The sequence below is a fragment of the Balaenoptera physalus genome (assembly GCF_965194825.1).
Source record: "Balaenoptera physalus genome assembly, chromosome: 15".
In the NCBI taxonomy this organism is placed as follows: Eukaryota; Metazoa; Chordata; class Mammalia; order Artiodactyla; family Balaenopteridae; genus Balaenoptera; species Balaenoptera physalus.
The window spans coordinates 72588502-72612819 of NC_138894.1; the positions used below are offsets into that span (position 1 = coordinate 72588502).

Below are 24318 nucleotides of genomic sequence, written 5' to 3' on the forward strand. Positions count from 1 at the left end.
TTTTCACAGATATGGATGTTTTTAGTTGGATATTGGTCCTGCCACTTCCTGTTATCTTATACCTTATCTGACTTTTCACACATATATGATACCAACGTGGGACTGGAGACATTTGAATAGGTAACTTTGTAGAGGTGTAGAGTAAGAGGGCCAGGATTAGAAAGTTGGAAAGTAGGTTGGGACAGGATTATGAAGGGCACTGAATGTCATTTTAAGATATTTGTATTTCATTCCATGATTGGTATAGAGCTAGTAAAAGTTCCTCAGCAAAAGAGGGAGATGATTAGAACTTGACTATAAGAGTATTACTCTTTGATGGCGTGATGGTACTGTGAAGGATGGATTAGAATTGGAAGAGGTTGGTAGAAATAGTTTAGAAATCACGGGGGCTTTGAACTAAGGTAGTGGTGGATAGGGTAGCAGACTGAGCAGATTATGGGAGACATTTAAAGGTTAGAATGAGCAAAACTTGGTAAATATTTCTATGTGGGAGAGTAAGATAATTTTAAGATAAGTTTAAGGCCTAAGAGTGTACAATTATCAGAGATGGTAAAGCTGTTAAGTTTTAGGTGTAAACCCGGGTGTAATTTTAGGAGAGCATAGGGCATGGAAATGTTGACTTGTTTCTCTCAAAATACTAGAATGTCTCTATAATTCTGACAGCAGACTTGGGCCAATTTATCATAGGACTCTTGCTTCAAATGGTTGAGTTTCCAAAACAGAGTTTAGTACGATTCTCTGGTACCTGAAATATGCCTGCTCTTGTAAAGCCTTTCTAATCAGTATTCCTACTGGAATGGAAATTCAGAAAGATATAACCTTTGAAATTAGTTTTGATAATCTCATTAGATTCACTTACCTGATCCAACAGTAAAGATTTATAATGACTTAAATGGTAATTTTAGTTGTCATTGACAGCTAGTTTACCTTCTCCCTTTTCCCTTTTCTTCCCCTTCCCCAGTTTCACTTTTTCATGAACATAGAAGTTTCCTTTTGAGTATTACCTGTATCCGGAAGAGAGCATTTTTTAGAATTATAGATAGAACATGGAGAATCTCTGGAATAATAAGTACAAATTCTTTGTTGGTCATAATGGAATAATTTTAGTTTCTATGACCATGAAAAGGATGAGCAAGAGATAGCATAAGACATTTGAGAAGATTGGGATGTATTTTATTTTTATCAGAGTAAAGATTTTTTGTATTTACATATGTTTTGTCCTCTTTTTTCCCTATGAATATTTTCTGTCTAAAAGAGGAGAGGAGAGTAAATTATATAGTGATATTATTGTGGCAACAGCCTCAGCACCTTAGGGATAAGAATAATTTTTCTTCTGACTGACTTAGTTATTATTTATTTATTTATTTGGTTGCACTGGGTCTTAGTTGCAGCAGGCGGGTCCTTAGTTGTGGCTTGCCAGCTCCTTAGTTTTGGCATGCAAACTCTTAGTTGCAGCATGCGTGTGGGATCTAGTTCCCCCACGAGGGATCGAACCCGGGCCCCCTGCATTGGGAACACGGAGTCTTAACCACTGCGCCACCAGGGAAGTACCTATGATTTTTTTTAATTCTCACCTGAGAAGCTCTGGACTGCTTCTAAAATCTTTGGGAAGTTGGAACAATTTGTATAGAAAAGAAAATTCTCATGTTCATCAGTGTTGTTCAGGGGAGAAATATTCAGATTAATGCCATAGAAAGAATAAGCAAATAACTATTTGTATACAGTATTTCATCTAGTTTAAAATGTCATCAATTTTAAGATTTCAGTTACTTATATACCACTAATTAAGTAAAAACACTGCCATTTAAATTGTTTTCTTATCACTTAGAATATTCATATTAGAGTTCACATTTTTTCCTTCTGATGAGGACTTTTAAGATCTACTCTTAGCAAGTTTCGAATATTCAATAGTGTTATTAACTATAGCATTAACTGTAGAACTATGTTAGCTACAAATTCACATTTTTATGTTAGAATTTTTACATTAGAATTTAGACTTTTTGTGCTGTGTACCATTAAGAGCATTGGTGATACGGTGATATTGTTTTTTTTAAAAAACATTTATTTATTTATTTATTTGGCTGCACTGGGTCTTAGTTGTGGCACGTGGGGGTCTTTGTTCCAGCACGTGGGATCTTTTAGTTGTGGCACGTGGGACCTTTTAGTTGTGGCATGCAGGATCTTTAGTTGCGGCATGTGGGATCTAGTTCCCTGACCAGTGATCGAACCCGGGCCCCCTGCATTGGGAGCGTGGAGTCTTAGCCACTGGACCACCAGGGAAGTCCCGATATTGTTTGTTTGGTTTTTTGTTTGTTTTTTAAAGAATTTTATTTATTTATTTATTTATTTATGGCTGCATTGGGTCTTTGTTGCTGCGCGCGGGCCTTCTTTAGTTGTGGCGAGCGGGGGCTACTCTTCGTTGCAGTGCGCGGGCTTCTCATTGTGGTGGATTGTCTTGTTGCAGGGCACAGGCTCTAGGTGCGTGGGTTTCAGTGGTTGAGGCACGTGGGCTCAGTAGTTGTGGTGCACAGGCTCTAGAGTGCAGGCTCAGTAGTTGTGGTGCATGGGCCTAGCTGCTCCGTGGCATGTGGGATCTTCCTGGAGCAGGGCTTGAACCCATGTCCCCTGCATTGGCAGGCAGATTCTTAACCACTGCACCACCAGGGAAGCCCATATTGTTTGTTTTTAAAGAGAGTGCTTCACTATTGGTTCTGGGATTTCAATTCTTGTTTGTTACACATCTTGGATATAGTAATTTTCTGCAGCACGGGTTAAGGTATAGGACAGAAAAAGAAGGGATAAAACTTTCATCTACATTACTGAAGTGCTCACAAGAGTTTTGCAAGGTAGATTTTATTAACTCTGTTTTTACTGATGACAGTTGAGGCTTAGGATAGGTTAAGTAACCTGGTGCAAGTAGCACAGTTTGCAATTGGCAAAGATGGATTTTCTTTCTTTCTTCTTCTTTTTTTAACAGTTTTATTGAAGTTTGAAGTATGAGTTATATCTTGTAAAACTCATCCACATAAGATTATAGCTGACTGATTTCTGATAAATTTATAGATTGTGCAGACATCTCACAATCTAGTTTTAAAACAACATTTTTTAAAAAATTTTATTTATTTATGTATATATGTATGTATGTATGTATGTATTGGCTGTGTCGGGTCTTCGTTGCTGCGCGCGGGCTTTCTCTAGTTGCGGCGAGCGGGGGCTACTCTTCGTTGTGGTGCGCAGGCTTCTCATTGCAGTGGCTTCTTTTGTTGCGGAGCACGTGCTCTAGGCGTGCAGGCTTCAGTAGTTGTGGCGTGCGGGCTCAGTAGTTGTGGCTCGTGGGCTCTAGAGCACAGGCTCAGTAGTTGTGGTGCACAGGCTTAGTTGCTCCGCGGCATGTGGGATCTTCCCGGACCAGGGCTCGAACCCGTGTCTCCTGCATTGGCAGGCGGATTCTTAACCACTGCGCCATCAGGGAAGCCCTAAAACAACATTTTTATCACCCAAAAAAGAAACCTTGTGTCCATTTGAGGGCAATTCTTGCTCCCATTCTCAATCTCAGGCAACCATTTACCTTCTTTCTTTCTCTATAGATTTGTATTTTTTGGAAATTTTAAATAAATGGAATCATACAAAATATAGTCTTTTGTGTCTGTCCTTTTTCACTTAGCATACTGTCTTTGAGATTCATCCATGTTGCGGTATGTATCCATGGTTCATTCTTTTTATTGCCAAGTAGTTATTTCATTGTATGACTATGCCACATTTTGTTTAACCATTCACCAGTTGATGGACATTTGGATCATTTTCATTTTTGGCTATTAGGAATAATGATATAAACATTCTTGTACAGGTCTTTATGTGAACATATGTTTTCATTTCTCTTGAATAGTTACTTGGAAATGGAATTGCTGAGTCATATGATAAGTCTGTGTTTTAACTCTTTTAGAAACTGCCAAACTGTTTTTCAAAGTGATGGCACTGTTTTATATTCCAGAAACAATGCATGAGGGTTCTGTTTCTCCATGTTCTGGCCAGTACCTGTTATTGTCAGTCTTTTTATTACAACCATTCTGACAGATGTGTAGTGTAACCTCATTGTGGTGTTAATTTGCATCTCTCCAGTGACTTATGAAGTTGAGCAACTTTTCATATGATTATTAGTCATTCATGTATCTTCTTTTGTCAAATGTCTATTCATATATTTTGCCCTAGTTTTAATTTGATAATTTATCTTTTTACTGAGTTACAAGATTTTATATATTCTGGACACAGGTTTTTTATTCATATATATGATATGCAAAGATTTCCTCCCGTTGTGTGGCTTGTCTGTTTGTTTTCTTAATGGTGTCTGTTGAAGAGCAAACATTCTTGATGAATTTTTATCTTTTTTTTTTTCTTGTATGGATTCTGCTTTTGAATCCAGGGTCACATAGATTTTCTCTTCTTGAGTGTGTTCTGCAGACCATATCTGGCCCACAGCTTGTTATTGTAATGTTTTATCGGAACATAGTCACACCTATTCATTTACCTAATGACTATGGCTGCTTTCTCTTTACAGTGACAGTTGAGTAGTTTCTACAGATATTGTATGGCCCAGAAAACCTACAGTATGGCCCATTTCAAAAGATGTTTGCTGAACCCAGTTCTAGATGTGTTACGGTTTTAGCTTATAGTTGTGGCTACTATCCAGTTTGTGTATGGTATGAGGTAAAGGTCTGAGTTCACTTTTTTCCTATGGATACGCAATTATCCCAGTACCATTTGTTGAAAAGTCTATCCTGTAAGTAATGAGTCATTTTCTTTTTGCTGCTTTCAAGATTTTCTCTTTGTCTTTGATTTTCATCAGTTTCATTATGTTGTACCTAGGTAGGGGATCTCTTTATACTTACCTACTTTGGGTGTGGAGTTTTTTTTGATCTGTAGATTAATGTTTTTCATGAAATTTGGAAAGTTTTCAGCCATTATTTTTTTCTAATACTTTTACTGTAACTTTTCTGGGATTCCCATTGTGTGCATCCTCGTATGTTTGATGTTGTATATATTAAACATAGTTTCCTTTATTTCTTTGAACATATTTATAATAACTTTTAAAATCTTTTGTCTGCTAAATCTAATATCCGGTCCCATTTGGATACAGCTTCTACTTCCACCTCACCCCCACCCTACCCCCAAGAGTGGGTCACAGGTTCCTTTTTCTTTGGCTCACAATTTTTTTCTTGAAACTGGACTTTTTACGTATTGGGTTGGCCAAAAAGTTTGTTTGTGTTTTTCCATAAGATCTTACAGAAAAACCGGAATGAACTTTTTAGCCAATCCAATAGTATATTATAGCAACTTTATTCTTTTTTTTTAAACTTTTTATTTTATATTATAGTCAATTAACAATGTTGTGATAGTTTCAGGTGTACAGCAGAGTGATTCAGTTATACATATACATGTATCTATTCTTTTTCAAATACTTTTCCCATTTAGGTTGTTACATAATATTGAGCAGAGTTCCCTGTGCTATACAGTAGGTCCTTGTTGGTTATCCATTTTAAATATAGCAGTGTGTAATGTCAGTCCCAAACTCCCAAACTATCCCTCCCCTCTACCCTTTCCCCCTGGTAATCATAAGTTTGTTCTCTAAGTCTGTGAGTCTGTTTCTGTTTTGTAAATAAGTTCATTTGTACCATTTCTTTTTAGATTCCACATATAAGCGGCATCATACAATATTTCTCTTCCTCTGTCTGACTTACTTCCCTCAATATGACAATCTCTGGGTCCATCCATGTTGCTGCAAATGACATTATTTCATTCTTTTTAATGGCTGAGTAATATTCCATTGTATATATGTACCAACCCTTTATCCATTCCTCTGTTGATGGACAGTTAGGTTGCTTCCATGTCTTAGCTATTGTAAACAGTGCTGCAGTGAACATTGGGGAGCATGTATCCTTTCGGACCATGTTTTTCTCTGGGTATATGCCCAGGAGTGGGATTGCAGGATCATATGCTAGCTCTATTTTAGTTTTTTAAGGAACCTCCATATTGTTCTCCATAGTGGCTGTACCAATTTACATTCCCACAACAGTGTAGGAGGGTTCCCTTCTCTCCACACCCTCTCCAGCATTTATTGTTTGTGGATTTTTTGATGATAACCATTTTGACTGGTGTGAGATGATATCTCTTTGTAGTTTTGATTTGCATTTTTCTAATAATTAGTAATGTTGAACATCTTTTCATGTGCCTCTTGACCATCTGTATGTCTTCTTTGGAGAAATGTCTGTTTAGGTCTTCTGCCCATTTTTTATAGCAACTTTATTCTGATTTTATTAATTTTTTTCTGCAGGTGGTAGTGATGGTGGTGGTGGTTGTTTCATTCATTAATTTTTTTAAAAGTAACTTTCGTGGACTCTATATGTGGAATTTGTCTCTCTCACAGTATTTGGCTACTGATATATCTCCTTAGCTTTTAAAAAATTCTTATTTATATTTTTTACCCTGGCTTTCTAGAGTTCACCCCTATATCTGCACTGCTTAGTGCCTAGCTACTGTTTGTTTGGAGGTTGTGCTTAAACATGTTGAGGCTGTATACCTTTCACCCTCTGCTGCTGGATTGTGTATGTTTTGGCGAGCACATATGAAATTTTCAAGTTTGCCTCCTTTTGCTTTCTGTTGGATCTTCTCTGGTCTCCCTGTGCATGTGTGGAGGTTTCCAGTCAGCCAGGGATGTGTAAGAGCTTGGTGTCTCTCAGGTCTCCACTTACCCTTGTGCTTTCTCTCACCCTCCCAATTACCTGGCATTTGGCGAGAGCTTAGGGCCTTATGCACCTCCCCTGCACACATGTGCTGCCTCCTCTTCAGCCAGGGCACCATCAGGGCATCTCCTCAGAATATATGAATTTATTCAGTCCCTATATGGGTCTCTCCTTTCCCAGACCTCCCTGTTAGATTTCTAGGTAGTCCTCAGGTTTGTGGCTTGCCTCAAATGATATGGTAATTTCAGGCTACAAAAGCTGCAGGATTTTCTGTTTCTTGCTGGGTGTGGGTATTCTGCTCTCTACTCCAAATCAAAGTCAGCTTCCTTCAGCAGTGAAGCTGCTGGTTTTCACAGGCAATCTCACCTTGCTTTCACCATAATGTTGGTGGAGCAGGGGAGGGAGATAGAGTCAGTTCCTGGTAAGATGCCAGACTTCCACTGTTCTTCCCAAGAAATCAGTTTATTTTTCATGAATAAACTCTTCTCACTGTGTTTTTCGCCCTTGGTTGATGTCCAGAGCACAAAATGGTTGGTTTTTTTGACAGTTTTATAATTGTTATTTGAGGGCGAGATTTTATACTCCTTCACTAGGGAAGACCAGCTTCACAACTTGGATTCTAAAACCTAGGAATATTACATTTCAAAGCCAAATGCTCTTTTCTATAAGTCATGCTTTGTGGGGATAGAGAACAACAAGCAATTTTTTAAAAAGAGAAATAACAAAGAGGTGAATGGATGAGTCTTGATTCAGAGCTTAGATTTCTAAGTAGTATTAGACTTTTACCTCTGTCTAGATAGTTCAGACAGGTTAATTGAATAGTTTGGCGGCTGTTATGGAGAGGAGACGTGTTGTTTGCTCAGAGTGAAGCAACTATTGTTGACAAAGTACTTTTCTTGTAGTATTCCTTACTTCGTAACAGTTTTATGAAAAGGGTATTGTAATTATGATCATTTTACAAATAATATAAATTTTTAGGTTGGTAACTTACCTATGCTCTCAACATTTATTTGTATGTGATAGAGATAGTACTTGAGCCCATTTCTTCTGACTTCTTGTTTTTTATACTCTATATAACTGCTTCCCTACTATGTCATAATTACTTGCAGACTCTTTAATGATCTTAGTGTATTTATTTATGTAGGTAGTACTTGAAGTTAGAACAATTCATAACAATCTTCTTGAATTTTTACTAGACCTCAAATTCTTTTCTTTCATATGATAATCACTCTTAACTTACTGAAGAGCCCCTATTCGTTCATGCAGTTGTTAAGCAAAGTGGTAAGACTCAGAGAAAGAGATATCCCATGGCAGCTTCCTCTGCCAGCTTCCTCTTTTTTTCTTACTCCATAGATGCAGATTCTGCCCAAGAAGCCCCTGCATTGCAGAGGGACTGGAGATCTGTATGATCTGTTTATTTCGCAATTGACAAGGGTAAGGGGGCCTTTTTGGGGGAGGCGCTTGGGTGCCCTGAATTTAGCTTTATGAAGCTGAGCTAACATTTATTTTGGTAATACTTAAACCTAGTATTTTTACAGACCCTTTTATGAATTCTGTTTGTCCTACATCAATTAAGTGCCAGATTATCATATTAAAAAGCATTTATTACAATGATTTTTTTTGAAGTCCTGTTTAGAACAAGTCAGACAAACATGATTCATACTTCTAAAATTCCAAATCTGGGATCCTTTAGAATATAAATAATATTGAATATATGTAAACAAAATTTCACTACAATGAAAAATTTAAAAGGTCTGTTTCTGTAGCCCGTCACAGTTATTCTTAATTAATCTGCTCTGTTCCTTTTCCATAAATCTTTCAATCTATAGAGTGAAAAAGGGACTTGTGGATATGCCATAAACATTGTGGATGGGCGTGGCGTCTTTTTCTTGCTGCTAGAAATTAATATCTATTTCCTTGAATTCTATGTCCACCCTAGATGCCAGTGAAATTTGAGTTGTATCTTCAGACTGTCCTGTATCTGTTTATTAGTATAGGAGTAAGGTGCATTTGGTGAATCTTACGGGAGCCAAGATAAGTTTTGTAGGTCTCACTTGGCAGGTTTATAGAACAAGTGCCAGAAATGGTGGTATTTATAATCGGATAGAATTAAAATAAGTGAGGAAGAATTTAATACTCTTTTAAAATTACAGATGCATTGGGCAGAGATGATTGTAGCTTTTATGGGTAGTTGAGAAGACTTGACTTGGTGTTGGTTTGATGGGCTTATTTTTATATTAGAGGATATTATTAGTAGTAAAATAGCTTTGTTTACCTAAAGAAGTATTGTACATTTCTGTAATTTAAATAGATATTTTTAGTATTCTGTACCTCATATTTTTAAACGGTTTTCTTTAAACATTATAGATTTTAAGAATTCAGCAATATTATGTATATTATCCATTCCATTATTAATAAATGTTCCACTTTTTAGTGCCAACACATTGGAAAACTATTTTTATTCTTATATTTCTTAAATGACTTTTTTTTTTTTTTTTTTTTTTTTTTTTCTGTTTTCTTTAAGCCATAAGGATGAGTTTACCATTATTCCTGTATTGGTTGGAGCTCTGAGTGAGTCAAAAGAACAGGAATTCGGAAAACTCTTCAGTAAATATCTAGCGGATCCTAGTAATCTCTTTGTGGTTTCTTCTGATTTCTGCCATTGGGGTAAGTTCTAGATTTTAACATTTCATGGTAGATATTATGCACTTGTGGTTAAAGGTATCTTTTCATTCTAAGCTCTGATTTTCAGTTCTTTGTCACTTTCCGTGGAAAGTTTTACTTTTAGCAACAATGTTTAAAGGTGAATAAAAAAAGTCTTTTGGTCATTTAAAAAGGATGAGATTGTAATAGGGGATTATGGATACATTTCCAAAGGCGACTGGTATAATTGGATTCACACTGTGAGGGCATCCTTGCTTAGACACTTAGGTTAGTGGGAGTTAAGATTTTTTTAACCCCATTTCCAGGTAGAGTTGTGGGATAGATTCTCTGAAGTTAAATTTTTGGTGGATAAAACAAATGTTCTTTAGACCGTAGAAGAGCACTGTGTGCTATGCAAGCCCTTTCCCACATTTCCTTTTTTGTAATTAGTCTTTTCTTCTTTCTTTTTTTTCCTTTGGTGCTTAATTTTTGCCCATAGTTGCCATCAGTTTAGAGCTACCCTCCAAAGGTTGTAACATGTTAGCTATTAGCACTGTGGTCTAAATTGGTAATGGTTCATAAGGGTAAGGACTCCTAAGAGATTTTTGTTATTATTGTGAATTAAAAGAATAAGGAAGCTTCACAGTGAATAGATCATAAAGGAAGTGAGACATTTATGGATGCCTTGTTTAGTAAATTTTGTTTTTTGAATTCTTTGGATACAATTTGTTCTCATTTATCCATTACTGTTGTAGAATATTTCTGAATCCTATTCCTTTTAGGACATCTCTTTGACTCATTTATTTTAACGGTTTAAGGATGCCATTATCTGTTCATTCTTCAGTTATTTCTTTGATTATAGTAAAAACATAAGGCACAACACCATAAATTTTCAGATACAGAATGGCCAGAAAAACATCCTTAATGAGATATAGGGAGCCCTGGCTTTTACATGTCTTATCATTGATTGCCGGAGTTGATTCAACATTTATCAGGCCTGGATAGGCTGGTTTCTTCTTGTCTTACCTCATGCTGCACTATGCATGGCCTTGAGATTTCGGTTCAAGAGAACCATCCTCCCTAATGGTATAGATAAGTATTTCTGTTTAAGGCACTGATTTCTCAGCTGGGGCTGACTGTCCCCCCAGGAGACATTTGGAAATGCCTAGAGACATTTTTGGTCATCACAGCTGGGGTGGGGAAGGAGGTGGGGATGCTATTGGCATCTAAGGAGTAGAGTCCAGGAAAGCTGTTAAATAAACATCCTACAATGCACAGGACAGCCCCCCACATCAAAGCATTATCCTGCTCCAGATGTTGATAGTGCTCAGGTTGGAAGCCCTGGATTAGGGTATGCATGTAGCTCTGCTACCTTGTCAAACTCCTTAAGAGGCTCTCAGGGTTCTTTAATAACGAATCTATTTGCTAGTTGGTTTGCTACCTTTGGCAGAAGTTATTTTTTATGGATATAAGTATATTAGATCTGAGTAGGTAGATGCTTGAAAGAGTTCTTTTCTTGGGAACTTTGAAGTTTAGTAATAAAACTAGGGAGTATCATGATTAAAAAAAGGTTATTTTACTTAGTATTATGAATTTGTGTTGATAATAAAGCATGTTTTAGAAATTAAAAGTTCCTGAAGCATGTGTCCCCTCCCTCTTCACTTTTAATTAAGGCTCTTATGAATCATTTAAAATCACTTTTATGATTTAAATAATTCGATCCCCTGATAGTGTTCTTCAGGGCCCTCCCTCAAGGTTGGCAGCACGTACAGCCACAGCATAAATCCACATAAAACATGAGTAGATGTTTTAATATTGCTCTTTTATGTGGACTCATCCTTTTTACCTCATTGATGATTATAAAGCAAATCCTAAGCCACTACTATATTTAAGTAGAATGTTGAGAGAAAAAGATGAATTTTGTCTTATATTCTATCTAGGTCCTCAGAAAATTATTTAGGCCATTTGATCTCCTGATTTCTTGAAAATTTTGGAATTTAAATTGCAAGATAGAATTTTTTGGTGATAATTACAAAAAAGAACTCAAAATTTCCAGAGGTTGATAAATGTTAGCTATGGGAATCATCTAGAGACTAAAACATATTTATATTTACATTTGGTGATTAAGTAATGGAACTTTTCCAAGTGTTTATTTTTTCAGTATCACTATCACTAACAATATTCATTAAGTGCTTACTTTGTACTTATGGAAAGCACTGTACTAATTCTTGTTAGGAAATTTGATGGAGGTTTGGGAGTAAGTGGAAAGAGTTACATGGACACTATTCCAAAATTGTTAGACTCCTTTCTACGATAGTAATAGTAACTGTCATTTTTGTAAAATAAGCTTCATTTTCTATTTTATATGCCTGTTGAAATAATATGAATCATTGGCTAGTTATGGGTTAAACTGTGGTTACTTAGAAATTGTTTCATATTTTTCAAATTCATGCTTTAGTGGCATTGGTCATCTTTCCTAAATTAATGAGGGGTATATTTCCATCTCAAAAATCTAGCTTTCTCTCATGACAATAATACTTAGTAGTTTCTTCTTCTTGTTTTAAAGATGCTGTGCAGATTGATCTTACCATACTAAATAATGATGACACTGAATTCTAAATCATTTCACAGGAAGGATTCATTTTCTCAAGTACTCAGAGATCTTAGAAGTTTCATTGAGTTAGGCTCTTAACACACTCCACATTTCTGAATAGCTGGTTTTTGAAGAAAAATCACTTAATTGATTATGGTACAGTTGATCAATTACATATATACAGTGGAATTTTTTTGTTTTTGTTGAATAATAGAGTACTGGCAGTGATGACATCTTTCATCTCTAGTGGTCATTTCTGTTTATATAATATAATGTCCAGCTTCTGTGGAAAATAAAATGAGAAACTTGATGATAGAGACAGTTAGGAGACCTATATGTGTGTAACTGGAAGGATTTTGCCTTTGTCAACCTTATTTGTTAGCCAGTGTCCATTATAAGAATGACTTTTTTTTTAAGGGTATTTTGCTTTAAAGATGTTCATCTTTCAGATACCATTTAGCTCTTATTAGACTTGAAAGAGATATTAGAGAGAGAAAAAATAGAAAGATTAAAATACTCTCAATTTTTCTTTTTGGGTGAGAGAAGCAAAGGGAGAGTTGGGAACCTAGATTCTATTGTGCCCTGTCTTTCTATCCCCTCATTTGAATCACACCGCCAACCCCCTGCGTTTCAATTCCTGCCTTTTATTTGGTCATTAGGGAGTCCAATAGGATGATGTTTCCCTGGTAACGTTTTAATGATCCCACCTCTTTTCCCCTTTCCTGCTGCTATCAGGAAGAGTGGCATACATTTGCCGCTAGTATTTGACTTTTACCATGGTGAAGTAATGTTGTCCCCATACTTTGTGTACTTACCAAGTTCCACATCCTAGAGGATGGCTCCATGTAAGAGGATTTTGTCTGGACCTGTTTTAGTTTTTCTAATTAGTAGAATTTTTATTCTATTTTCCTGAGTTTCATTTTTGCTCTTTTCCATATATACTGTTAATATTTGTGTTTTCCTGATCACCCTGAACTTTATACTTCCAAATTTAGATTATTGACAACTTTCATTAACATAACTTTCAGTTAACTTCTAAGAAGTTTCTGAATGAAACTGGACCTAATAGAAATTGATTCTTTAAAAGTGGGTTCATGCTTCTATTTAATTTTCTTTTTAAATGGTAGTTTTAAGTTCAAATCAGTTTCAATAAATTTATTTAGTAGATGTTAATGATAAATTATATTATTTTGTTAAAATATGAATAGAGTTTACACTACAGTCACTTCAGCAGTTTTGGATTTTTATCTATAAACTTACATTTGTCTAGGCTTACATAATTTCTTTTTTATAAATATGTGCCACTTATTAAAATTGGCATTCTCCTTCAATATTTATGAAATTTATATCTTTATTCAGATTTCTAGTTTAATATATATTAACACATGATTATTCATGCATATGCTTCTTCCTTTCTGTTGTTAGTCTCTTGGGTCTGAGGGTATTACTATTTTCTAAATATTTAAATTGGTTTGAGTGTAAGTTAGCTAATTCCTGAAATATATCTTATTCAGGCTTTCACATTTGTCTTCTCTAATATTGGTACATACTGATTTCACATATTTAGGGTTTTGATTTTTTACAAGTTTGAGATAAAGCCAATAATTTTACATTATAACTAAGACTTCAGAATGAAAGGACTATAGTATTTTGCTTATAAAAATGATTACCTTATTTGAGCTACTTAGATAATATTTTCTTTATGAAGTACATTTTTTCTTTGGTAGTGATGTCAATTATGAGTGTCCCCAGTTTAGGTCCTTAGTGTACTGTGGTTTAATAGTCTATCTCACAGGTTGTTGTGAGGTTTAACTCAAATATTTGAAAACGTTTTAACATATAAACATAAAGTGATTAAGTAAATGTATAACAGTACAGTTTTTACTGGATATATGTCCAGTTTTATTCTATTCTTTTAATTGTTTATTAAAAGATTAGTCTGTCTTACTGACTGATCTTTTGGGGGCTTTATTGAACAACTTTCCAAGCTCATGTTTATTTCTGCAATCTAGTGTATAGCTTAATGTTGAGGTATTTAATATTTTTTTTACTTTTTGTTTTGAGGTAATTCAAAAGTAGTGTTGGTTCTTGTACCATTCATTGTTATGTTTGTCCTCATTAGTTGATTGTTGTGTGTTAAACAGACATCCCTGGAGCTTATTCTCCACACTCTGTGAATCCACTCATTAATCACCAGTCACCTTTGGAGATGGGAAAATTACTTACCTGTATTTCTTTTTCTCAGAAAGCGTGCTCTGGAATGGATTCACAAATGAGCTACCCTCCTTCCCTCAAAGAGTAAGGTTTCTGCTTTACAGGATTTTTTTCTTGGGTTATTTTTCCTCTCATCTTTTGAATTTGAAAAGAACTGAGGGAAGGCACCTGGAGAAACTACTGACATACTCACTAGGGGAGTTCCAAAGCTTGTGCTGCCCCTAGGGGCAGTGTCAATGGCTCTTAAAGCTAGAAAGCTCATACTTGGAGTTGAAACAGGGGCTCAAAGAATCCATTTTCCCAGTGTACCTTCTGAAAGGATAAGTTTCAGGTAAGTAATTTTCTCTTACTATGTGATATGCTTTATTCATACTTATATAAAAGTTCACAAGTCCAGTTCTCCAGGCACATAGGCAACTGTATTTGTTCAGTTTAGATGCATAAGCTTAACTGAATGTTAGAAATATTGTAAAACAAAACTCATGAGGTACATGAAATCGTAATATATTTTAAATGAACAATAAATACTTAAAAGTGCATTTATGATCAGTGTATTGCACTAGGGTTGTCTTTTTTTTATTTCTTGTTAAGTAAAATCTTGATAAACTTCATTTTTTAATAATTAGAAACAAAAAAAATCTTTTGAACTCAAATTCCAAGTGGTATTTAACTGAACTTGTATGTGTGTGTACTCATGTGCACACACACATATATTCACACATATATATGTATATACATTTAGGCTAGGATGATGGCAACTATTTACTTCAAATTAGATGCTTTCTTTAAGTATATTGACCAGAATGTAGTAATTTTGAAAAGTAATTTTGAAATGTTTGTATAATTAAAAATTATCATAAGACAATTTGAGCTATCGTAAGTAGGATACATTTTTCAGTGTAGTAGCTTAGTAGTGTAAATTTAGCTTCTTAACTGATAAATCCTTTAACGCTTATCAAATATTTCTACTCAGTTCTTCAGCTACTAAATGCGAGGTGGCTACTAAAGAGTAGCAAAAAGTAGATAGCAAAATATTAAACATTTGCTCATTGATTTTCTGTGTATATTGTCATTCTTATTAAATCACATGTTGATTTAGTATTTTAACTTACTTTAAACATTCTATGTACTTCTCTCTTACTTCAGAAGTAGTTTTTAAGTGAAAGTTACATTGAAAATGGTCCATATGAACAAGACCGTGTCTTAAAATATAGTTACACTTTTGACTTATGATTAAGGCAGGTTTGACCAACTTCAGCCGTTTGACACAGCAGCTCTGAACTTGGAAATAAATAGAAAAGACTTTCAAATAGTAAATGTCACAAAGTACATGCATTTTTCTCTGCACCTGAGAGTAGCAGTCTTGAGATAAGACAGTTATGTCCCAGTCACAGGGATTATTGACAACTAAAACTGACAGTTATCACCAGAAGCAAGCAAAGAGAATGTGTTAGTATAAACCTGAAGCAGCTCAGGTTCAAAGAATATTCATCTTGATTTCGTCCAAGGATATTACTCTTATTACAGTGACAGTGTGTTAGAATTTTCTCGTCTAAGATTATTCTTTTAATTGTTTATTCATTTCACAGAAGATTTGGGGCAGCTTTATCAAAAGAACTTTGAAACAGAAGTAGAAATTTAGTACCAATGAATTGAATCACTAAGTTATTATGACAGACTTTATATTTGGCTTTGAACCTTCTGGCAGCCAGCTGACAAATAGGAAAGATAGGGTGAATTATATAGTTCCTGTTGTTAGCTAGGAGGAAGTACATATATTCTTTAAAGAAAAACAAAGCTATACTTAACTCTAAATTTTGTAAGAAATGTCTGATGAATTATTTAATATAGGGGTACTCAGTGATAGAATTGTCACTGTTTAAGAATTTTTTTAGTGCAAGGACTGTAATGAATCTGATAGTTATAGCAACATGCAGTAGTCTCCAGTGTTTACCAGAAAAGGTTGTTATATTCAGAATGCAGGTAATTGTCTCAGAACCCTATTGCTTGATTATAGGATATCATGAATTGTAAGATGCAATATTTATTCAATAGTGGCGCTGGGAAGGGGGTGCGGGGAAATAAGAACTGCCACATTGAGTAGCTGTGCATGTTAATGTATGTGAAAAGTTAATACGTGAAAGTTAAGGAAATATGGTATATTGTAGAAAGGTGACCATCAGAGATGATTAGCATCAACAAGTTAATGAAATGTTAAGAACTGTGATGTGTGGTTTCTCTAAAAAAGGACATCAAAAGGGTGTTATAATTTTACATGGCTCATTATTTGTAAGGTGATTCTTTTAGTGAGAGAAACAGAAAACTTAAAAATCATAATTATCCAGCCAAAGAAACCCGCCTCCTCAGATGGGAGGATAATAACTGGATATGTGAACTTCACTGTAAAATTGAAGCACAAGATGCATACTATGTGTGTATATGATTAGTGTACTCTAATACCTTCAGAATTGCATTTTGGTGAATCTTTAAAAATAAAGAATATAAAAGTAATGAGTTCTTGGAAATAAAGGCATTGCTGAAAAATAGGTTTAGATATATCTGTAATACAACATAATCAGTTGAATAATAATATGTAATTAATTATGAGTATGTTTAACTTTTGGCTTTTCTTTGACTATAGTAGGAAGCAAAATTTATTTCCTGAGCCTTTTGTTTTCTACCTTCTTTTTAAGCTTCTTCCATTTTACCTTCTCTGTTCTTTGGAGAATAGCTAAACATTGAATGTCCTGTGCTTGTACCTTTGTTGAGATTTTATTGTCAGAGTAGGACTATTTGTTATATTTATACTTCTGTGTATCCTACTTAAAGGCACTTGTATTGATCCTTTTCCAAGTAGAAAGTTTTGCAAAAATGAGATAAATTTTTAAAATCTAGGTCATAAAAATTATACAAGCCACATATATCTCTGACCTACTTTTTTTCTTTCTTTTCTGTAGTAGAGATTAAATCTTTGCATTTGTACAACAAAAGCTAAGCTTTCATTGATTTGTTAAATTGAGATAGTTTCCTTAAGCCAAATTTTCTTGAATCATATTCTTGGCGTTTACTTTCCATTATAGACCGATATAATATGTTTAACAATGCTTCTAACTTTTAAACTGTTTGTTTCCATAGTCTTTTGTATTGCTCATGACTTTAAGGTTTTACAGTTTGAAATAGTTTTTAACATCATGAAACACTGGTGATATATCATTTCTTTATTACCTTCCCAAATATGCCTTTTATTTTTATGTACAAGGGCTCTTGGGAATGATTCTCTCAGAGGCTTAAGCTGTGCTTTGCCTTCCATGAGAACTGAAATTATTTGGTAAGCGCTTGCTTTCTTTTTAGCTTCTAATTTTTCCCTATTTTATTTTGTACATGATATTTGTTTCAAGGTCAAAGGTTCCGTTACAGTTACTATGATGAATCCCAGGGGGAGATTTATAGATCCATTGAACATCTAGATAAAATGGTAAGTCCTTCAGGTGTGGGGTTTTACTGCTGTAAGATTTTTTCTTTAATTTCAGATTAGTGATTCAAGACTTATTATGTTAAAATATACAGTGGGCTAATAATTCTTTCCCTATCTTTAACTAAATGTGCAATATATATTTTGTAATCATGTGATATTGATTATAAAAATAATCCCTGTTCTGTTAGTAGAAATTTCCTTCATCTTAATTTTATTTGATTAATTACACCTTGAATAATTAGATACAGATTTTTAGATACTATTTGGGGAATGTCTTAGTTTTAGGGACAACAGGATACTAATTCCATTGCTTACTGTTAAGCAGAAACAACCATAGCAAATTCTAAGTTTATTTTATTATTATATTTTTTGGCCATTTGGGTTTTTCTTAAATGGAATTTGAATTTGTTTTAAATTAGAATTTTAAAGCATTATTGTATTCTTAACTAGTCCAGGAGTTGAATCTAGCAGATATATCACGAATTCGCTCTGACCTTCAATAGATCATTTCAATTTTCTAGTCTTCAATTTGTCATCTCGAAGATGAGAGACTTGGAGAGGCTTGGTCTCTAAATTGTCTTTAAACTCCACCAGACTTTAAGTCTGTAATCTGTTAAAGTCAACTTTACCAGTGTGTGAAAAGCTTTATGTATATGTTTTAGTATAAAAATATTTAGTCTAAGGTAGATGAAACATTTTACTAAGGAATCTGGATCTGAAACTATAAGTAGATTATATTGAGTAATATTATTTTATTAAAAGTCAAATGGAATGAATGCAGTTACTTAGGAGATTTTATCATACAAAATAGTTACTTAGGAGATTTTATCATATTTAAATTTATTTTGTTACTTTAAATCCAATTATGGCCTAATGCTTTTACCTTTGGAATTTTGTTTGGATTTTAATTCACTGACTTTTGGGGCTTTTTTTTTTTTTTTGGCTTTATTATGTTGCCATTTCAGTCAATTAATTCTTTTCTGGCTACTATTCTAATCTTATTTTTCTGAGGTTTAGTTCTTAGTTGCCTCAGAAAACTTTCCTGGTTCTGTATCATTTATTTTCTTCATATAGCAAATGGTTAATGGGTATCCACTGTGTGTCTGGTACTATGTGAAGTATTGAAGATACTAAGAAGAGAAAACATGATCTCCCACTTAATGGATCTTACAGTCTAATCATTGAACAGATTTAGAAAGAAGCTGTTACAGTATAGAGATGTAAGATATTTATGAGGCAGTGTGGATACACTGGTCTCCTTACTATTTCTTGATAATGCCATATATGTGCCTAGCGTAGGGCTTTTGCCCTTTTTGCACTGGACTGTCTCACTTACTTTATGGCTTTGCTCAGTTTTCAGCTTCCCAGTGAGGCCTACTGACCACCGTATTTAATTTGACATCTTACACTCCACCCTTTCAGCATTCTCAGTCCACCTTACCTTACTGTGTTCCACTTTTTCTTCTAAGAAACTGAATATTTTACTTATTTATTACATAACGATATTTGTTTTGTTCACTAATGTATCCAAGTGCTTAGAATAGCGATTGGAACGTAAGTGGTGCTCAACAAATATTTTTCAAATGAATGAATTGGTGGCTATAATCCTCCTATATACATAATTGAATTAAATGAATACCCTAAGTGTAATCTGAGAAAGAAATAAAAGGAAAGTAATTTATAATAAATTAATATATATTTAATAATGTAAATGCTCAGGCACCAACTGTACTAAAAGAGACAATGAAGTAGTTAGGTGCTTACACATAGTATCAATATTACAGCCACATACAAACAGTTGTTTATATTTGTGACTTACATTTACCAAGTTACATTGGTGGGTGAATTGATTTTCCAAAATGGTGAATATTTCTTAGCAAAACTGTAAACTAAACAAAGTACAGTCTTCCCTCACTTTATATGATAGTTTGTTCCTGGGAAATCTATTGTATATTAAAATCATGCAAAACTTCTTTGTGTTTGTATGTAAAATGGCGTTAGAGTGTAGATAATTATAGGCAGGTTTTTCGCATACATGGACATGTGAAAGTGTTATAGGATGAGAGCGGTTCTTTCTGTGTGGGACTGTCCTGTATTGCAGGACAGTCAGCATCCCTGGATTCCACCTACTAAATCCCCTGACAGCATCTTCTAGTTATTGACACAACCCAGAAATGTGCCCACAATTTTCCATTTTGCCCCTGTGGTGAACAGTTATTCTGTGACCTTACCCTGCTTTATTTTTCTTCTTAGTACTTATTACTATATGACTTATTATTTGTTGATTTGTTGATGAAAACCTGCCCTATTAGATCATAAGCTTCGTGAGATCAGGATCTTTGTCCATTTTGTATCAGCCTGTTTGTGGTACTCAGTATATATATTTGTTAAATTAATGGATGAGTGGATGGGAGAGTAGTGAGAAATTAGGCTAGAGAATCTAGAACAGGCGTTTAAAGGATATCAAATAGGATAGTGATAAAATCAGATTGTATGTGAATAGATCATATAGTTGCAGTGCAGCAAACGGGTTGGAGGGAGGCCAGAGGAGAAGTGAGTAGACTAGTTTGATAATCCAAGTGAGACATGGTAATTTAGACAGTGGATGGGTTGGTGATGGTGGAAGAGAGGGACAGAGTGGATGTATCCAGTATATTTTAGAGACAAATTGATGATAGAACTTGGAGATCAATTGAACTTGGAGGGGAAGGATGTATCAAGGATGATTCCTTCTAAAAAATACAACAAACTAGTGAATATAACAAAAAAGAAGCAGACTCACAGATTTAGAGAACAAACTAGTGGTTACCAGTGGGGAGGGGGTGAGGGGCAACATGGAGGTGAGGGAGTGGTAGGTACAAACTATTGAGTGTAAGGTAGGCTACAAGGATGTATCATACAACATGGGGAGTAAAGCCAGTATTTTGTAATAATTGTAAATGGAATGTAACCTTTAACAATTTATAAAAAATAAAAAAGTAAAAAAAGGATGTTTCCTAAATATCTGGCTTATGCTGCTGGTTAAGTCTTGGTTCTGTTCTCTTAGGTCGGAAGCACAAGAAGATAGGACTAGATTTTTTACGAGGTAGGGTGATCATAAATTGTATTAGGATATGTTATATTTGCTATTGCTTTTAAGGCATCCAAGTGGAGATGTCAACCAAGTAGGCATTTGGATTTTCTTTTCACCAGTTATTTTTGAGTGCATTTACAGTTCTAGGCACTGATGGAGATATGGCAGTAAACAAACCAACTTGCTCTCATGGACATTTTATTCTAACCAGAGGAGATACACTTTTTTTTTTTAAAGTTAAGGATATTGTATATAAGTTAGTTTCTAATAGTGATGTGTGCTATGCAGAAAATATTAAAAGTGTTTTTAAATAGTATATAATTCTAGGCTGCTTTAGATTGAATGGTTGGAGAAAGACTTCCTGAGAAGGAATATTAAATTGAGATATAAATAAGAAGGAGCAAACCAAGTGAAGATTAGAGGGAAGAGTATTCTAGACAGAACTGCCATTGCAAAAACTTTATGATGGGAAAGAGGCCAGTGTGTTAGAAGAATGGGAAAAAGGTCAGGGTTGTAGGAATATAGTAGATAGGGGTTAGAGTGACACAGCTCTGGTAAGAGAGGTGGGCAGGGATCAGATAATGTAGGGCTTTATAGTCCAGGGTAAGAAATTTATGTGAATACAGTGGGAAGTGAAATGATGTAGTAATAAAATAATTATTTTAAAAGTCAGTCTGGCGGTTGTGTAGAGAATAGATTCTACAAGAGGGTCAGGAACAGTAACAGTGGGCATTGGCAGGAGTTTAGGGGAGAGAAGATAGTAATTTGGACTGGGGTGGTAATAGTGGAGATAGAAAGAAGTTCATAGATTTGAGTTCTTGTATTCAACAGGGCTTTGCTAATGGATTGACCATATTGGTTTGGAGCTCAGAGAAGAGGTCTGGAGTAAGTTTGGGCATTCTCAACATGTGATGGTAATCAAAGCCAGGGCAGAGATAAGGTTGCCTACTATAGTAATCCTCAACCCCATCTTTACAACTGAAATCACTTGTGGAACTTTTTCAAAATAGACTTGCCCATACCCACCCCTGGATATCCACTTTCAGTAATATGGAGAGAGTCCCAAGAACTTTATTCCAGAATAGCTTCGTAGGTGAGTTTGAGCTAGCCTATTATGGCCCCTGATCTGTTGAAGTAGAAGAAAATTTCCTATTCATCTTCTTTCCCTTTGTTTTCTACTCAGCTCTTTAAATCATTTGTAAACTTTAATCAGGCAACATTTAATTTTGCAAATGTAAGAATTTGTAAATCAGTGAATTATTGAGTATTTGCTTCATATTAATATGCTTGAATTTAGTATTTGATGTAACATTTGACTTGGACTTGATTTTTGTGGTCTGTTTATTGGAACATTTCTATTTATATATAGAATTTTTTAATAATATATAGAATTTTTAAAGGAGTCTAAAGTGGTCTGTTCTTTTATTAGCATGCTATTAATTCAAGTTATAAGTCCATCCTGGGAGTTAGAATAAATGGATTAAAATAATAAGCATGGTTAGGTCTGTACATATACTCATGTATATATGATTTTATACATGTATGAGTATATGTACACTCACTATTAGGCAGACTCTTATACAATGTGTTTTCTTAATTGGTTTATATAACCAAATGGTGAATATCCCACTGTATATTGCTTTTCACAAGTGTCATTTTATGTTGTAAATAATTTCTTTCATTTCAGAATTAATATCTTAGTTGCTATATACAATCTTTTCGGAGCAAAATATAGTAGGATGCTTCTCTGTACAAGTATTGCAAAAATGTTAGCAATTCTGAATTGTAATTATACGTTTGGAAAGTTTGATAGAGTGAAAAGATTATTTTTAAGTATAAAATTTTAGATTTAATTTTTAAAAATTTATTATGTTAATTAAGTTTTGGTCTCTTTTTTGTTACCAGAAAAGTCTTATTAAATGTAGTTATTAAAATGCTAGAAAATAAATAAAAGTTTTTAGTTTCCAAAAGCAAAAGAAAAACCGCTAATTTTTTTTTTTTTTTGGCAAAAATTTTATGTCTAGCATTTGAATATCTTGGAGATTAATTATGTGAAGAAAACACATAAGGAAGAAAGAATGTATCGGAAAACAAACAATCTTCCAAATGTTGTATTTGGGAGAAAATAACTAATTATAAGAGATATAGATTCTGAAAGTCTTAGAATATTACTGACTACTGACCATGTTTTTTGGAAATGAGTACTTTGCAATTTCAGTAATTATGGTGACCAAAGCAGAACATATTTTAAGATGTTGATTTATGTGAACCTTTTAGATTACATACTGGAAACATTAGCCACATTTATACATATTTTATATATATTACATGATCATAGGTTATTTTTTCCATACTACTTTTGATATAGACCAGTGTTTCCTTATGGCTATTGGCATATTATTTATGATTTGGCAGAGAGAATCTGAAAATGTCATTGTAGTCAGCTTTGTAACTTCTTTTCCTTCCAAATTTACTAGTAGTCACTTTGTTTACTTTGAACTTCAACTTCTTTTCTTCCTTTTACTCTTCTGAAAGTGAAATTGTTCATGTTTGTCTACTCATACTTCTTTCTCTTGAACTTAGGCCAGTAGTTTAGTTTCTTTAGTAGTCTTTAGTCAGTTTTACAGCATCATCTTTAAGGTATCTATTTATTAGTACACTGGTTCTTAGCACTGCTATATTTAAGGTGATTTCTTTTTTCCATAAAATTTCTTTCTAATGAAGATTTTATCTTGATACCTCTTAAAGAAACTAGAATATTTCCTTTTCCTACCTCATCTTCCTAAATGTGTACCCATCTCTCCAACATAAATGTGTGTCCTTATTTTAAAAAATAAGGCCACAGTCCTAATGATTTGATAATATGGTTTTAATTATCTGTTAATAATTGATAGACATGATTCTAGTTTTTATTTCTCAAAGACTTCTAAAAATGTTTTGCTACTCTTTTGTGTGTCTTACTTTAGATTACATCTAGGTGATAGTATTTAAAATTAAATAAAATTTAAATTAAATAATTTATTATATATAGATAAACTTTTAAAAAGGGAAGACCTTTGTTGTCTTATTAGAGTCTTGAATTTACAGCTCTGTTAAATAGGCAATTAAAACTGCCTATTCAGTTTGGGATTACCACTTAGGATTTGACAATACAAGCTTTCACTCATTACTTGGAGAGTCAGCACAATGATAGATTCCCTCCACCCTTCTTCCCCTCAAGGTAGGGAGTTAGCTTTCAGTCTGAGAATTTCTTGCTGAAACTGTTAAATTCCTCAGAAACCCGTACTGTGATGGATAGGCTCTTGGTGTTTATAATGTCTGTATCTTAGAGCTGAATGGGTAGTGACCCACTTCACTGCTTCATATTAGATTAAGTTCATGTGAACAAATTCTCAATATACCAGGCCCTAGGCAAGCTTTCTATCACCTGGACTTTAGATTTACTGATCATATCTTCCAGTATGTTAAGAAATCAAAAAGTTCTTTAGGCGTATTTGGGAAGCATTTTTATTTTTCATCTTTTTGGAATTTGTGCAGTAGTATCAAACTAGCATTTTTATCTTCTTGGAATTTTGGTAATAGT

The 24318-nt window shown here is 34.2% G+C and overlaps 1 protein-coding gene across 7 annotated transcripts in view; it reads left to right on the plus strand.

Annotated features, from left to right (window-relative positions):
* The window catches only part of MEMO1 (mediator of cell motility 1), a 134917-nt gene that overhangs the window by 105738 nt on the left and 4861 nt on the right, over window positions 1-24318 (plus strand). For 6 of the 7 annotated variants that reach the window (XM_082427006.1, XM_082427005.1, XM_082427002.1 and 3 more), the window contains 2 exons: window positions 9262-9404; window positions 17586-17662. In XM_082427006.1, coding sequence (XP_082283132.1) covers window positions 9262-9404; window positions 17586-17662 — 220 coding nt within the window. Of the gene's footprint in view, window positions 1-9261; window positions 9405-14218; window positions 14519-17585; window positions 17663-24318 lie in introns of all 7 variants that reach the window. The other variant, XR_014254110.1, reaches the window with a different exon arrangement.